This window comes from Grampus griseus, assembly GCF_964374135.1.
Source record: "Grampus griseus genome assembly, chromosome: X".
Classification (NCBI taxonomy): Eukaryota; Metazoa; Chordata; class Mammalia; order Artiodactyla; family Delphinidae; genus Grampus; species Grampus griseus.
The window spans coordinates 21021782-21038271 of record NC_138999.1 but is presented as its reverse complement, the minus strand read 5'-3'; the positions used below and the strand labels follow the sequence as shown (position 1 = coordinate 21038271).

At 41.0% G+C, this 16490-nt stretch overlaps 1 protein-coding gene across 1 annotated transcript in view; it reads right to left on the bottom strand.

Annotated features, from left to right (window-relative positions):
- POLA1 (DNA polymerase alpha 1, catalytic subunit) overlaps positions 1-16490 on the bottom strand; it is a 306776-nt gene that overhangs the window by 175927 nt on the left and 114359 nt on the right. The window contains exons 27-28 of the mRNA XM_082681638.1: positions 1796-1828; positions 976-1068 (exon numbers count right to left, since the gene is read on the bottom strand). Of these exons, the coding sequence (XP_082537764.1) occupies positions 976-1068; positions 1796-1828 (126 nt within the window). The remainder of the gene's footprint in view (positions 1-975; positions 1069-1795; positions 1829-16490) is intronic.

The window sequence follows — 16490 nt, the reverse complement described above, 5'->3', positions numbered from 1 at the left end:
AGGACAAAATTGGCAGTGTCAGCCCCAGGAAATTTATGAAGATTATGAAATACTCTGTTTCGAATCTAAAAACTAAATGCATAAGTACTTACCTTCAAACTACTGAATTAGAGATTAGATAGTCCAACAACTAGATACATGGCCAGTAAAACTTTGACTATTAAAATAATGTCTAAGATCTCCCTGTACCTCCCATAGCACCTTGACTTTAAGCAAATAACTACCTGCTGAACAAATAAATGAAACAGCCACCTGCTCTTTATTGATAGGGTCATGGCATAGACCATCACCTCTAGGGAAAATGCACAACTTTTCAAGGTCCAATGAGTACAATATGCCAAGCTTGCTCTTAAGTAAAGACTACAGTTCAAATTTCAAGCATTTTAGGGGGAGAAAGGCAGGAAGCTGTTAGCTTGTAAGATGGTACCTTAGTTTTAGTTTATTGGGACAATATCTTAACATAGCAAGTGCTCAAAAAGCACTTGCTAATTGTGAACTGCAATTAGGAGGCTACAAATGATTACTTTTAAATGTCCCTTTGACTTTTCAAATATATTTTAAGTACTCCTATAAAAATTATAGATATATGTATATATGTTGGTAGGTACTTATCCATATCTATCACTGTATAAAATGCATCTCAATACTACTAGAGACATAATTCTCCTTAAGAATGACAATGTGATAGGTACTAATGTGGTCACATCTTAAACTTATTAAACTTAGACTGTTTTCAAAGGTATAACATATCCAACACTTAAGGAAAAACCAATTTCCTTTGAATTTTGCCCTCAAAACAAACAACTGGAGTAGAGGTTAAGAAATATAACAGAGGATGAAGAATGGAAGGCACTAAGTTTATTATTATTTTCAGAAGGACACAGATGTACAGAAACTGGAATTTATGAAGTTCCATGTTAGAAACAGAATTCACAAAAGCAGGTTAAAACAGATAATTTTATAAAATTATCTCACCTTGTTTCCCAATTTAAACACTTCTTCCAGATTGGTGCTATTGGTGTTGATCATAATTGAATCTGTATCTCCATAAATAACTTCAAGATTCATCTAATGAAAAGCAAATATCATAAAAGTTAACAACAAAAACACTGTGACCATCACGCACCCAGTGAAACTCAAGATTTTCCATACTATAGAAACTACAGGTTCCGGATGATTTTTCAAGAGTTTACGTTTCTTCTTACCCATATTGTCACTGCACAATCAAAGACTAAGCCCCAATAAACCAGAAAGGCAAGCACTGCCACATTAAGAAAATCTCCCTAATTTTCTTATAAGAGAGTGGAGTGGCAGGGGAAGTATCTAGTTTCAAAAAGATAAGGGACTAGGAAAGGGGGGTCTACCACTGTCCCACATGTTTCGTGGTCATGGCAATTTATGAAGCAGAAACAAAATGGGTTTTTTCAATTCAGGGGCACAAATCCGTATTAAATACTTAACAGTTTCAAACAGTATTTAGTAGAATAAGAAGTGTCAAAAAATCAATCATAACAAACAACACTAGAGCACGTACAGTATAAAGGCCTGGAAGTAAGCTCTAATTAGCACCGTTACTAATTTGCTAGAAACACTCACATATAGGCTTCAAACAGCGGCTAGATCATATCAGTGTTAGTAAAAGAAAAAGGCTATAATGCATTAGGAGGGATTATAAATATAAACTAGGCATCCTAAGAAGTCATTTCCAGTCTGGGTTACAATTTTCCTTGAATACAAAAACGTCACCAGGTATGATATCTAAGAATCACTGTATGATGAAAATGCTCAGCATTACCTTCTGCACCATCTCTTTCGTATGCATCAAAATCTAAATGAAATAAAAAGTCAAGATTAATGCATTATATAATTACAAAAACCTAAATATATGCTGACAGAGATAGGTAACCCAATGATTTGTCATTCCCATATATTTTTAAAGCTCTTGATGGTTTTCTAACTACAACCCTCAAAACAACATCATCAACGTAATCTAAAAATCAGTTTGCCTCTACACTGACTCTTAGGCAGAGATACGTGAGCAGATTTGCTGTAAAGATCTATGTAAGATCTATGTAAGCAGATCTACATAAAGATCTATCTTTAATAAATATGAATAAAATACCCTGTTATAATACGGCATAAAGGCAAACTATTCTTGCTATTAATATTTAAATAGAACTACATGGCTAACAAAAAGCTTGACCAAGCATTTCAAATCCAGCAATTCTTACGGTATTCAGGATCTTAATTTTAAAAGTTAAAAAAAAATATGTAGATCTTTACTATATATCCCTGGAGCTAGTACAGTGCCCAGTGCAAAGGTGGGGCTCAATAAACATTCAGTAAATAAAGACAAACAGATATAGTAGATAGTATCTGTAGATAGGTCTGTCCCCAGGCCTACGCAGCTGTAAGACTACAGACATACAGGTTATAATGTAGTTGTAAATAAAAACAGACATAAATTATCTTGGACTAGATCAGAAGTAAAACATATTTTACAAATGAAGGTCTCTTCAAAGGAGTAATACAACATCCTGAGCACTCAGTATATGTGTGTATGTGTAAAATATATGGGCAAGACGCTCTGCTATGAGCATCTCGTGCATTTCTTCATTTCATTCTCTAAGGGCCCCAAGACAGCCACTATTAATACCGTTATTTGTTAGATGCAAAAAACAAAGAGAAGAGAATTAATTTCTCCTAGTAAGTGACAGAGCAAAGATACGAACCCAGGCGCTCTGACTCCAGAGCGTGGGGCCTGAGTCACTGCACGCTATTCTTTCTAGACAAGCACCCATCTTTCAAAGCATCAATCTAAACCAGAAGTCACCCTTCCAATGACCCAGATAGAAGATTTACTTCATTTATATTTCTTTTCCCTACCTCCAAGAGTCTTTCTTGTCAACTAAGCTCAAACGTCATGGTGTTTCTGTCCTTCTTGTCCTTTATATTACAGATCCCTGTAAATCCTGGCCTTTGAGTGTCTTTTATATCTACCCCTCACGTTCCATTTCCATTGCCCGCCTCCTCTGTAGTACTGTCTCCCAATGTTGTGCATGAGTTCAGTGTCATATGTCCTTGGGAAAGGAAGACCTTCCCCTGCCCTGGGGGTGGTGAATACTGATCAGGCTAACCAATGGTTTCCATAGTGGCTGTACAGTGGAATCACCCGGGGATCTTTTAAAAAAATGCCAAGAGCTGGCCCCAGCAATTTTTTTTAAACAGCTCTCAAGATTATTCTTATGTTGCAGGCAGGGTTAAGGACCACTGGACTAAGATAATCATGGTAATCCCAATCTTTTTTTTAAGATTTTTTTTTTGATGTGGACCATTTTTTTTAAGTCTTTACTGAATTTGTTACAATACTGCTTCTGTTTTATGTTCTGGCCTTTTGGCCGCAAGGCATGTGGGATCTTAGCTCCCCAACCAGGGATTGAATCTGCACCCTTGCACTGGAAGGCGGAGTCCCAACCACTGGACTGCCAGGGAAGTCCCTGGAAACAGTTTTTAGCTGACAGTTTGTCCCCTACGCAACTAGACCACAAGCTCCTGGAGGTCACAGCACATGTTTGCGCTTCACATCTAACAGGCACTCGAAAAACTGTTGGCTAGTTGACTGATAGGTCTCATAGTAATCCCAATCACTCTTCTACTAGACACTAAAATCCAGTTAACTCATAAAAAACATTCACTCTCTTCCACTTCATCTTCATTTATTAACATATAAATTACAGGGAAATGCACTGTGGGAGAATACCTGACAATTCCTTTGGGAAAAGGGCAATAATGAGATCAACCCAAGTCAAGTTAATCATAGTGAGGACAAAACTACTTATCATGAGTTCTCTTCACCCTCTGCCCCTTCCACCTTGCTAGGCTTGGCTTTCCTCATCACAACGGACAACCCCACAAGGTAAGCATTCCCTGCTAAGTACACCACCTCAGGAGCAATCTGTCAACCTTTGACTCCAATTCCACATATGCACTAACGGATTTCTTCTGCTCTCCTTTTGCACTGTGAACCAAACCTACTATATCATCCCTGAGTGCACCTCCAACATGAAGTGTCAACGTTCACCTTTCAGATCCACCACCCACCCTCATGCTGTCCTTCCACCAACTCACAACCATTTCCACACACAATTTGAGGGCTGCTACTAAAATGAGTTCCCCTTTGGTGGCAGAAACCTCTCAGTGGATGCTTTGCAAAAAATGATAGGAAACTAAGCAAACTATAAAGACTATACATACTGCAACTGCTTTTTTCACCTAATACTTTATTTTAGAGATTATTCCATACCCACACATAAAGAGCTGCCTTATGCTTTTTTAACGACTACATAGTATTCCATTGTACGACTCAAGCATGATTTAACTAGTGCTCTGTTAATGAACGTAGGTGGTTCCTAATCCTTACCTTCATAAACACACTTTAATAAATAATCCTTATATACATGTAATTTGCCAATCTGCCAGTAATTAGATAAACTCCTACAAGAGGGCTTATTGGATCAAAGGTTGTGTTTTTACATTTTTGATAAATATAGCCAAACAGGTCTCCAAAGAGGTTGTACCAATTTCTGACAATACTTTTAACCACCATCTTTCCTGTGGGTTACCAAACTCTTATTATTTAGCAGAGGCCCTGGTACATGGTAGCTATTAATGAATATCTGTAGAATGCTGAATGAGTAATCCAGAGGAGTAGGTGCTATTATAAACCCCATTTTACAGATGAGGAAAACTAGGCTCTACGATTTTGCCCAAAGTAACAGAGCTAATCAACAGCTTGACCTGGAAGCTGGACCTTATGTCTCATTTTCTTTTCACTGTGTCTCACTGCCTTGTTAAAAGGCCCATACCACATGAATGTTCTGGAAGCCAACAATCAAAAACTTATACATTACAGATATTTTCCCCATTAAGGAAATGCATTTAAAAAAAAAGCCACAGGTATCCTGAAAGGTCTACTGGACACAAGGTACAGTGCTTACAAGATAACCGTTCATAAGTTCACTTCAAAGTGACAAGCCTAATATTAAAGCTACCCATTCTGACAGAAAATCACTTTCTAAGTGCCAGCAGCTAGAACACAGGGCTATAAAGGCTTGCTAAAGTCATTAATAAGGCAGCCTGCAGTTATCTCATTTCACAGCAACACCTGCATATTTATCTACTCATTACCAATTGGATGATGGAATTTTTTCAAGCACATTTCAAAAATCTGCCAACTTCAAGTGTAAAAAAATAAACTTTGTGGTTAATTTTTCCCTTAACAAAGTACAGCTGTTGAGAATAATTGTTCAAGATCTTACCCTGTAATGTCAACTGCAGCAGAACAAAGAGTATTTAATTAGCAAATCTATCCAGTAATTCAACACCTATTATATAAAATGCCTTCGTGATTTTATTCAGGATAATTTGCTAAGAGGGTTATTACTGACATTCAGATGGAATTTAAAATTCCTACGCAAGTCGAGTCATAATAGCAGTAATGATCTCCCCAATCAGGAGATTCGGTGTCACACAAGGCTCTTGCAATGCAGCAGCCGATTTCCTGACTTCTTAATTCCTGGGCTCAGCTCAGCGAGAGCCCTTCATGCCGGTATTTCAGTCAGCAATACATCTTTAATGGGACTCTATTAAAATAACTAGAACAAAAATGACTTTTTTTTTGGTTAAAAAGAATGACAGCACTGCCATCATATCAATCATTGCAGGCTTTGCAGAGCAGTGCCATTGGGGGAAAAGAGGAGGGGGAAACAGGAAAGGAGTGGGGCTGGGGGTGGGGAGAGCAGTCATTAAAATAACACGAAAAGGTGTTTTAGCCCCAGTCTGAGCCTCTGAAGACTGGGGAAGGACGGTGAGGACTAAAAAGGAAATGTGAAGTGTATTTCAAAAATTGCTTCCTAAAGAAAATAATGTGTTCAGGACCACACCCATGATGCGGTTTACTAAGCACGAAGCATGTTTGTCGCACCAGGATAAACAGCAGCAGCCACCTAAGACCAACCACGACTGAGGTGTGTGGTTACAGGTTCGCCTAACAAGGCCAGGGTCTTTATTTTTTGTTAGAACAGAATCCTAGTGTTTTGCCATGCATGCATTCAAAGGTTATAAAATGATTTTAATGGTATTACAGACTAAAACAGTGCCTTTTTTTTTTTTTTTTTTGGCTCTGTTGGGTCTTCGTTGCTGTGCGCGGGCTTTCTCTAGTTGCAGCGAGCGGGGGCTACTCTTTGTTGCGGTGCGCAGGCTTCTCATTGTGGTGTCTTCCCTTGTTGCAGAGCACGTGCTCTAGGCGCACAGGCTTCAGTAGCTGTGGCACGTGGGCTCAGTAGTTGTGGCTCGCGGGCTCTAGAGCACAGGCTCAGTAGTTGTGGCTCACGGGCTTAGTTGCTCCGTGGCATGTGGGATCTTCCCAGACCAGGGATGGAACCTGTGTCCCCTGCATTGGCAGGCAAATTCTTAGCCACTGCACCACCAGGGAAGTCCCAAACAGTACTTATTAATATTAAATGAGAGAGAAAACACCAATTTCCCACAGTTAAAAAAAATAAAATTTCAAGTTCTTACTCCAAAAGCATACATCTATTATAGTAATATCTACTAACAAGAAACCCACTTTGATATCTGATGCAGAAACTAAACAAAATGGGAATCTTCTAAGATAAGAAAATGCTGGGTTAAGGTCAAATTCGAAACAAATAACGCACGAACAGAATGACAAGTGAAATCTCAAATGGCTTTAGGATTCTTCTGTTACTGATGACATAAAATTAGAAATAAACTGGAAACTTTTTGTAATACATTAGCATAATAGGGGTAGCAACATGAATGGTTTTGAAGGATGGGGAAGAGAAAAGTAGAAGAAATATAAATATTATGATATTTGGTAATCCAACCATTATCTAAGCTTCCCCTATTCCCAGTTTCAGCAGTTTCCAAGCAGGACTCGGTGTTACTCAGTTCTCCTGCTTGGCAAACATCTTTTATTTCATCTTCATTATATTAGATTGCCTTTTTCCTATTTTCCTATTCTCTGTTGTTCTTAGATATGTGTCTTCTCTCTAAGATGTTCAGGGAGCAAGGGCTATGGATTTAATAAGCACCCTACTTTCTGTATCCTCCATTCCCATGACACTGGGCTCTCTACTGCCTTTAAACCTTAGCTTTACGTTCTTTAAAACTGCGATACTACTACCACCTAGTTCCCAGAGCTAGGTGGTAATAAGAAGAACTGTATGCTGAAAACATGCTTTACAAAGATAAAACGTTATACAAATATGAGTTAAAAAAATTAAAAAGTCAGGGGTCTGAAATCTGAGTACTGGTTTAAAACTGCCAATTACTAGCTAAGTGATTTGCGAACAAGTTGGTTTCCCCCTCTAGGTCTTAGCATCCTCATTTATAAAATTAAGAGGTTGGGATTCCTCCCAGATCTAAAAATCTAGAATCCAAGCTTGACAAGTAGCAATATCTCTTCCTTATATATGGCTGCTTTGACTTTGTACCACATTCATTTCTTTAGTGTTATGAAAAGGAGGCACTAATATATCCAACAAAAATAACTATCATTATAAGACTATATTGCCATATTCTAGGTTGCTTCTGAAGGCCACTTGGTCGTAAAATAACTAGAAATACATAAGCTCTCACGAGTTGTCTGCATATAACTTTATGCACTTCATTTAAGTGGGTGGGCACATTTACAGTATATAAAACATCTGACACCTTGTCTTGAGATAACCCTGCTCCCCTGCTCCGGGAGAATACATGCACACCTACACACACCTACACACACCTACACACACCTACACACACACACACACACACACACACACACACACACACACACACCACTGTTTCTCGTTCTCATGGAAGGCTGGCCCTGGCCTCTACCCACTAGATGCCAGTAGCATGCATGCACACGCATATGTGTGCACAGACACACACATACACTCTTCAGTTGTGACCAAAATTTTCTCCAGATATTGCCAAATGATTCCTGAGGAGCATAACTGCCCCTGGCTGAGAATCAGTGATATTATACTGATAACTCAACATTTTCTCTCTCCAGGCCCATATTCAACTGTCTGTCCCACAAGCATTTATTCTAAATCCCAACCATCTCCTCCAAACCTTCACCAGCTCCAAACATAATAAATGGCCCCTCCAACTAAAACATGAAGTTCCTTTATTTTACAAGGAACTTCACACCACAAGAAAAGCCTCTCTGGCCTCCCCAATCCAATGATACTAATGAGAATGTTAGTCCAATGTAGCCCCCAAATTATTCTGTGTAAATCACAGCATACAACTCTATTAGAAAAGGTAAGATTAAGAAACTATAAGCAGGGGCTTCCCTGGTGGCACAGTGGTTGAGAATCTGCATGCCAATGCAGAGGACACGGGTTCGAGCCCTGGTCTGGGAAGATCCCACATGCCGCGGAGCAACTGGGCCCGTGAGCCACAACTACTGAGCCTGCGTGTCTGGAGCCTGTGCTCCGCAACAAGAGAGGCCGCGACAGTGGGAGGCCCGCGCACCGCGATGAAGAGTGGCCCCCACTTGCTGCAACTAGAGAAAGCCCTCGCACAGAAACGAAGACCCAACACAGCCAAAAATAAATAAATAAATAAATTTATTTTAAAAAAAAAGAAACTATAAGCAAATTATAAGCAGAGATCATGTCTTTGCCATTAAACCTAACACAATGCCTGGCATGTAGCAGTAATTCAATGCATATTTATTTCTCAGGCTCTAGTAAAAGGAGGCAAACCCAAGTGGTCCAGCGTGAGAAGAAGAAAAGCAGCAAAGCCATGGATTGATAAATGCACCTCCACAACAACAGGACCCTAAAGCTGGTTACAGGAAGCAGCTATTAAACCTACACACAGCACACATTTAAATGCTAGCTCCTTCCATGCAAGAAATGAACAGTAAATCATTTTAATTCCACCTTCAAATACAATGCATGTTAAATAAACAAATATTCACTCAAGAGAAATTAATTTCTACCCCAGTGATAAAGGCCCGTTAATTATAAACTTGACTGAAACAGTGTACCTCTCCCATACAACTCGTTTCCAGATAAACTGATTTTGTTTTAAATCCTTAATTTACAACATAACCTTGTGATAGCTCATGTGTAAGGAATATAAAACACGTTGACTAAACAAAGCTTTCTGAAAGGTTTCCCCTCCCCAACAGACACATTTAATGATATTTACGAGTATCTTTCAATTACTGCCGTAAAATCTGACAGGGCCCTAATTTTGATCTAAAAAATTAAAAAACCGCAAACTACGGAGCTGGATATGTGAAATGAAAACTGAACTTCTCCCTTGTCTTCTAATTGCTTGCCCCAAAATATTTACTCATCTTGTGGATTTTTAAAAATCCACTTTACATTTTGACTTTTAAAAAACTGTTTTCACCTTCAAAGAAACCTTCCTTTCACAACATTCTTATGCTCTATTCCTCCTCCACTCCAACTTCCAGTCTAGAAACTCACGTCTTATATGTTTCACTTGCATATATGTGCACTATTGCCATACGTGGGATTATACCTGACACAGGAGACTGGAGAGCTTGTAGAGCTGGTTTTAAAGCAAACTTGAGCCAAATCTACTCACAGACACAAGAGTTCAAGTACGAGCCTACATTCTTAAATACTAAATTCTCAGGGGGAGAAAAAAAATCCCTCAGACAACAAGATTGAAACTAGAGCAGGAGATGTTAACCTAAGGTCAAGAAATCTGAAAATCCCCGAAACTGTAAGGAGAAATTTGAATGTGTGCCTATATGCATTTTTCTAGGAAAAGGGTCCATGTGTTTCATCAATTTTGAAATTTTGATTCACTTAAGTATAAGTATCACTGAAGATGTTCCAATTAGCCATAAAAATAGAGCTTTCCGATTTCCTGGAATTCACACAATGTCCATGAGACTAGAAAAACCCCACCCACAGGTCTTGCCTCTTGCTTTGGAGCTGGGTATTTTCGGCCCCTTCAATGTATTTCCCTCACAGAAAAACACAGACATGTCAAAAGGCACCAAGATTTGGTTCCCTGATTGACTCCTCACATGACTCATCTGGGGGGCTTATGAAGACACGGCCAAACTATGTCTGCCCTGTAGCGAACATCGGCACTCAGGCAAGTTTCGCACAACCTGATGAAAACTGACTCCAAGTGTCTTACTTCAGTAATCACTTAGACGGAATGAATTTTACATTAGTGGGATCAAGCATGCACCAAGCCTCAGTGGAAATGAAAAGGGCTTATAGTAATAGGATTTATAAATCCACCCATTAGGTTAATGGCTAAATGATTTACATGTAACTTTCTCCCCCACCCCGCCCTCCCTCACCCTTTAACTCAGTAAAAACTATGCTTGGCATTTTCCACTGCAGTGCCATACACAAACGAAATAGCCTTTCTATTTTGGGACATTCTAATTTCTAATAATGGCTTGGGTAGCTACCATTAACTCTTTCAAAGCACAAATAATTGACTAATAAAATTAAGTATTCTATAAGGCCTGAAAGTGCTTAATTGATCATAATTGTCTATTTGAGAAGAAGGCGTCAGGCTGGCTATGCTCAGATAATGAAGTTGGGCAATTCTAAAGCACTGCAATCAAGATAATACTTATGGCTAAAAAGGACATTAGCATTTTCCAGAATCTGCAACATTTCTTTATAACTGAGGTCATGAGAAAATGTGACGTTAGCCTCACTCACGTTAGGTCTCACTCTGAGCTCCTGGCCCCCACAAATATCAGATTTCACAGGATGCCACTCATCATTACTAAGCACCTGGCCTGAAGCTCAGCCGTGGAAGAGGACCTAGCTGGCGGTCCGGAGGACAACCTCAAGCTGCAGTGACCAAGGCACTGCTGTCACCATTTTGATGGAAGCACTGTTGATTTCCAGAAAGCTCAAGAGTGTGACAAGATAGTCATGGGGCTGTCCTTCATTATTCTCTGCCTCCAGGGAGGTCAGAGGAGGGAGAGCTTTTTAAGCTCAGTACCTGGGGGGGACGGGGAGGTGGGGGGAAGGGACGACTCCCTCCCTCAGTCCCAAGGCTGAACACAAAATTCTGTTCTATAATGACCATACTTTCTACATGCCCTCCCACAGCAACTCTATTTCTTATAAAATGGTGTCCCGGGCTTCCCTGGTGGCGCAGTGGTTGAGAGTCCGCCTGCTGATGCAGGGGACACGGGTTCGTGCCCCGGTCCGGGAAGATTCCACATGCCGCAGAGCAGCTGGGCCCGTGAGCCATGGCCGCTGAGCCTGCGCGTCCGGAGCCTGTGCTCCGCGGTGGGAGAGGCCACAGCAGTGAGAGGCCCGCGTATGGGGAAAAAAAAAAAAAATGGTGTCCCGTACCCACCGTCTTTTTATTATAAGTTCAGAAAACAGATTCTAGGAGCTAGCTATGATTAAAATATGGAGGGCTCCCACTACAAAGAAAAATCTTTCAGAAAGATGGTCTCGTTCTGGGGAAATGTGATTGTGTCCACCTGTCCAGAGATACATGCATTGCACACATACTCAGGCATGCCTCCAGAATGTCTCTCTACATTTAAGGACCAGTCAAATAATGTGTTCCCATTTATCACACTTTTTCTCCTGTCCCATCATCCTCTATGCTTTCTTTGGGAAGAATTCAGAAAATTTTGAAAGAAAGATAAATACCAAGTTGAGAAAAGTCATTTAGGATGGAGATGCAGAATATGGAGAGGACAAAATATCAACATATAAGCTATAAAAGATGTGGCTAATCACTGCTATGAAAAAAAAAATCCCCTTTACTTCTGAACTTCATTTGCATTTCTACTCTCTAATCTGGCCAAGGCTCAAGAATCTGATATGAATTCTAGGAAGCTCTGTTATTTTCTTTTTGTTTAGAACCTCAAAAAAGAAGTTATCATTCACTCATCAACAAGTATTTCCTGAGCTGTTCTTATGTGCTAGGTAAAAGGAACACAAAGGTGAGTGATTCAGACATGATTCCTTCCCTCTAGAGCATGTAATATCTAGTGGAGAGAACCAAATAGGCAACTGAAAAAAAAATATGCATACATAATAGGGGCCTCTGGGGTGGGAGTTAGAGAAAATTCCTGAAAGCAGATTGTCAATAAGGGGAAGGTGAGCTATACGGAATAACAGGATAAGGGGGACAGGGGAAGAGTATGAAGATCCAAAGGACAGAGGGGAAACTCAATGGTGATTGAAGAAAATTAAGCTTTCAAAAATTTTTTTAAAGTTTTTGTTTGGTTTTTGCCACAAGAAGAAAATAAAAAGTATGGCTGAGGCTAGAATGCTTGGGAAAGTTGGGAGAGGGCAGGAAAGAGGCCCAACTGTGAAGGACCTCATAAGCCACAGTAAGGACTTTTAAGGAGGGACAGAATCAGATTGATAGTTTAAAGAGGTCTCTCTGGCTATAAAACTTGTGGAGAATACATGTGGAGGAGTGGGGGCAGGGGCAGCATCCAGGAAGAAGTAATGAGGCTTGAATAACATAATAGTCATTGCACTGGAGAGAGAGAGAGAGTCATGGGTATTTAGGAAGTGGAATCTACAAAACCGGGCAACTGGCTGGATTTGGGGCACGAGGAAGAGACAGGAGTCAAGGATGATACCCACATTCCTGGTTTAACGACTGGGGAGGCAGCTACTCGTTGAGATAGGAAATCCGGGAAGGGCAGCAGAGGCAGAGCGTTTTGTAGCTGATGAATATGCTATGCCTGTGGATAACTCAGTGGAGACCACAGGGAGGCAGGTGGAAGCAAGGATGCTCAATAGAGGGGATGTGGCAAGTTTCAGATGCAAGAAATCCAATGCTCAACAGAGATACAATATATGAATAAATCAAAGCAATGGCAGCGGGCAGACAATAACAGAGCCCATCAAAACAGACGGCACAGTTCATGATGGGGAAGCAAGAGAAAACCGAGACGAGGCAAGCTGGCACCCCAACCACAGTAATGGTGCTCTGTGGGTCTCCTGATCCCTCATTCCTCCTCCAGCACCTTCCTTTCCCTCCCATCTATCAAATCTCCGTTCTTTCTGTCACAATTGGCAGGTGTCACACAAACCAGTGGCCACTGGCAAATCTGACGCAGGCTGCCACAGTCAGACAGCGAGGCACCACACGCTGACCTTTAACGAGAACGATCCCAACAGGTGGCTAGCGCCTAACACAAATAATTGTATTAAGCCTCTGAACAAGGTCAAAAGGGGGGAGCACCTTGCCTTTTCATGAGCAACCAAAGCAGCTACCAGCCGCGGCTCAAGAAACAGCAAGCAAAACCTCTGCGGAGGCTCCCCTCCTTGAGGCGGCGATGGGCTCAACAGGAAGACGGAACAGCAATCAATTCACTTCACAAGGAAAGAGCCTCCCATTGCTCAAACATAACCATCCTTTTCCTGCCTCTCTTCTGCATTTGGGAGCGGGGAGGGCTCCTCCCTTATGTCAAGATTGACGCCATTTGTTGGCAGTTCCGGTTCATAGTCAGCCAAGAAGAGAAAAGGAGTGATGGGGGAAGGGTTCCCCTGTTTCCAAATAATATTCTCCACACCCTTTGAGAGAAACTAAGTCCTAAGTGATTAATTCAATTGCCTTTGTCACTGATTTGATAACATCAAATATCTCAGAGTTCTCATGGACCTCTGACCTCAAAGCTAGCCACTCTTTTGACAGAACAGACAGCTGTAGCTCGGGGGTGGGAGGAGCCTGCGGAACCTCCTGAAAGAAGAGCACCTCATCAAGGCCCAGAAATTCCACTGTGTGGGAAGAAGCCAGGAGCCTGCGACCTGCTGTAGGACCCCATGTGCCGAGCTACAGCCTTTCTCCCTGACCTTTACATACAAAAAAACAAAACCAAAAACCTTTCTTTCCCCTGGCGACAACCTCCTCTCCTCCCACCCTCTTAAACCTTGTGACTGCAGATGGCATGGCTAGGATGAGCCACAAACCACTGGCATGTCGGTCCCCAGATAAAAGAATCCAAGCAGTAGATCAGATTGCTGTCAGCTGCAAACGAGCCAGCACTTCAGCTGCTTCACATTCTTTATTGTTAAATGGCAGGATGGTCTCAAGGGCATGGTGACCTGTCACACAAGAAGAGAATACAGATTTTAAAAGACAAAACCAAAACGCTTGAGGGTGCGCAGACTCACCCAAGATTGAGAACTGAACAAGCACTTTAGAAAAGGGCATACAGCAGCCTTTTACAAACCAGTTCTGAGTGTGTTTCTCTTAGTGACTTGGTGGGAGAAAGCTGACTACAGGACAACAACAATAAAAAAATCTAACTACAGACCAGTTCTTACTCAATGGGACTAACAGATTAACTCTCCTGCTACTAATTTGGAAAATACTTATGTTCAGAACTCTGAATCCAGAGCATTAAAATATTGGGATGTGCCAACCAATAACAAAGTTACCTACTCAGTCAGCCCCTAAAACCAAAAGAGCATGTAAAATTAAATATAAATCAATAAAATGTAAAGAGCATGGTTAGGGAGAACTTACCTATGCAGAATACAAAATGTGTTTTCTTTTTTCCCTATACAACCACCATCACCACCAGATCATTCTTAACTAATTCTTAGAAGCTGAAGACCAACTTGGATTTTGATGTATAAACTGCTTTTGACGATATTCCGTTTTAAACAGATAAACACTTTAAAAAAAAATGCAAGCCAAAGACACCCTTTTGAGAAACTAAGAAAACAGATGTGGAAGCCATTTGTTTAGATGAAGAGGAATTTTCGCTTTTATAGGAATACAATGATTCATGAAGAGGAAAAAAGTCTGTCATCAAGTTTACTTCAATAGATACTGTTGGGTTGGAGGGAGCTTTCTAAATATGGCATTGCTTTTCTTCACATCTCATCTCTCCTGAAATATCTCAAACTACCACTAACAAACATTACTTTTATTGTCTTTGTTCTTTTAAATTTTCTGCTTAGTTAATATATCGTGCAGGAGAAAAAAACCACAACGCTGGTACTACAGCATTACATACTTGCTTTTCGTGCTTAGAGAGCTGAACAAAATACCTTCTGCTTTAGGGATTCATCGAAAACAAGCTAGCTTGAGATAAAGCATTAGGAATACAAGAACCCTCGACAAGAAGTTCGGAAAGAACAGCTCTCCTTAACCCCAAAGGAGATGAAATTAAAGACTAGTGAAGTCTTTCTAAGAACTTCTGGCAAAGAGGAAAATCTCCTTTCTTGATGTGCCTGTTCGATGGAGATGTCAAGACAAACTAAAACAGGAAGAAGAAAAAGGGCATTGCGTTCAACCTGGGCAAATGCATAAGAAATTTCTCTCCTTCCATCCTGTGTGCCACGCCCATCTGCTTCCATCCTCCCTTCCTTGTCCATCGCCAGCTCCCCTCTCTGTGGGTCTACAGGCCGCTCTCCATGTTAAGAGGCACAAGGTCTGCAAGGGGTGAGGTACTTACCTTCCACATTCCTCTGCCTCAACAAAAAGACGGGGCAAAAACAGCCAACGATCCTCAAGGTTTTTTTGTTTGATAAACAAACAACCCCCCCCCACAATTCCCTACCCCTTAAGATTCTGCTATGATCTCAATAAATAACCACAGGGAAAAGAAATCTCTTTTCTGCAATATCCCCATCTGCCAATATTTTGCCACATTACTTTCTATAATTTATATTTCAAAAACAGATGTTTGAACCCATCCCAAATATAACAACATAATTTTAAAATTTTTATTTATTTATTATTTTTGGCTGTGTTGGGTCTTCGTTGCTGTGCGCGGGCTTTCTCTAGTTGCGGCGAGCAGGGGCTACTCTTCGTTGTGGTGCGTGGGCTTCTCAGTGCAGTGGCTTCTCTTGTGGCGGAGCAAGGGCTCTAGGCATGTGGGCTTCAGTAGTTTGTAGCACGTGGGCTCAGTAGTTGTGGCTCATGGGCTCTAGAGTGCAGGCTCAGTAGTTGTGGCTTGCAGGCTCTAGAGGGCAGGCTCAGTAGTTGTGGCACATGGGCTTAGATGCTCCACGGCATGTGGGATCTTCCTGGACCAGGGCTTGAACCTGTGTCCCCTGCATTGGCAGGTGGGTTCTTAACCACGGAACCACCAGGGAAGTCCCTAACAATGTAATTCTGAAGATGCATTTTCAACTGCACAAACTTCCTCTATGAGCTATGGCTCAGTCTGTGAACCTCCTTCATGGTCTATAAAATTCTGTATTGGTGTATATGTGAACATTTTTCTGGATAAAGAATCCACAGCTGTCACCCAATTCTCAAATGGGTCACAGCCCCAAAAAGATTAGCCTCCCTTACAAACTTGGACAGATGTTATGCTTATGTTGAATCAGTCTTAAAACTATAGTAAAGAGTTGCCTGGTGTATTTCATACCCATGGCTGTGCTCGATTTAGCCAAGAGACTGCCAGAGAGGAGTGACTCATTTTGCTGGCTCCAATGCCACTTGTAAACCCTTTA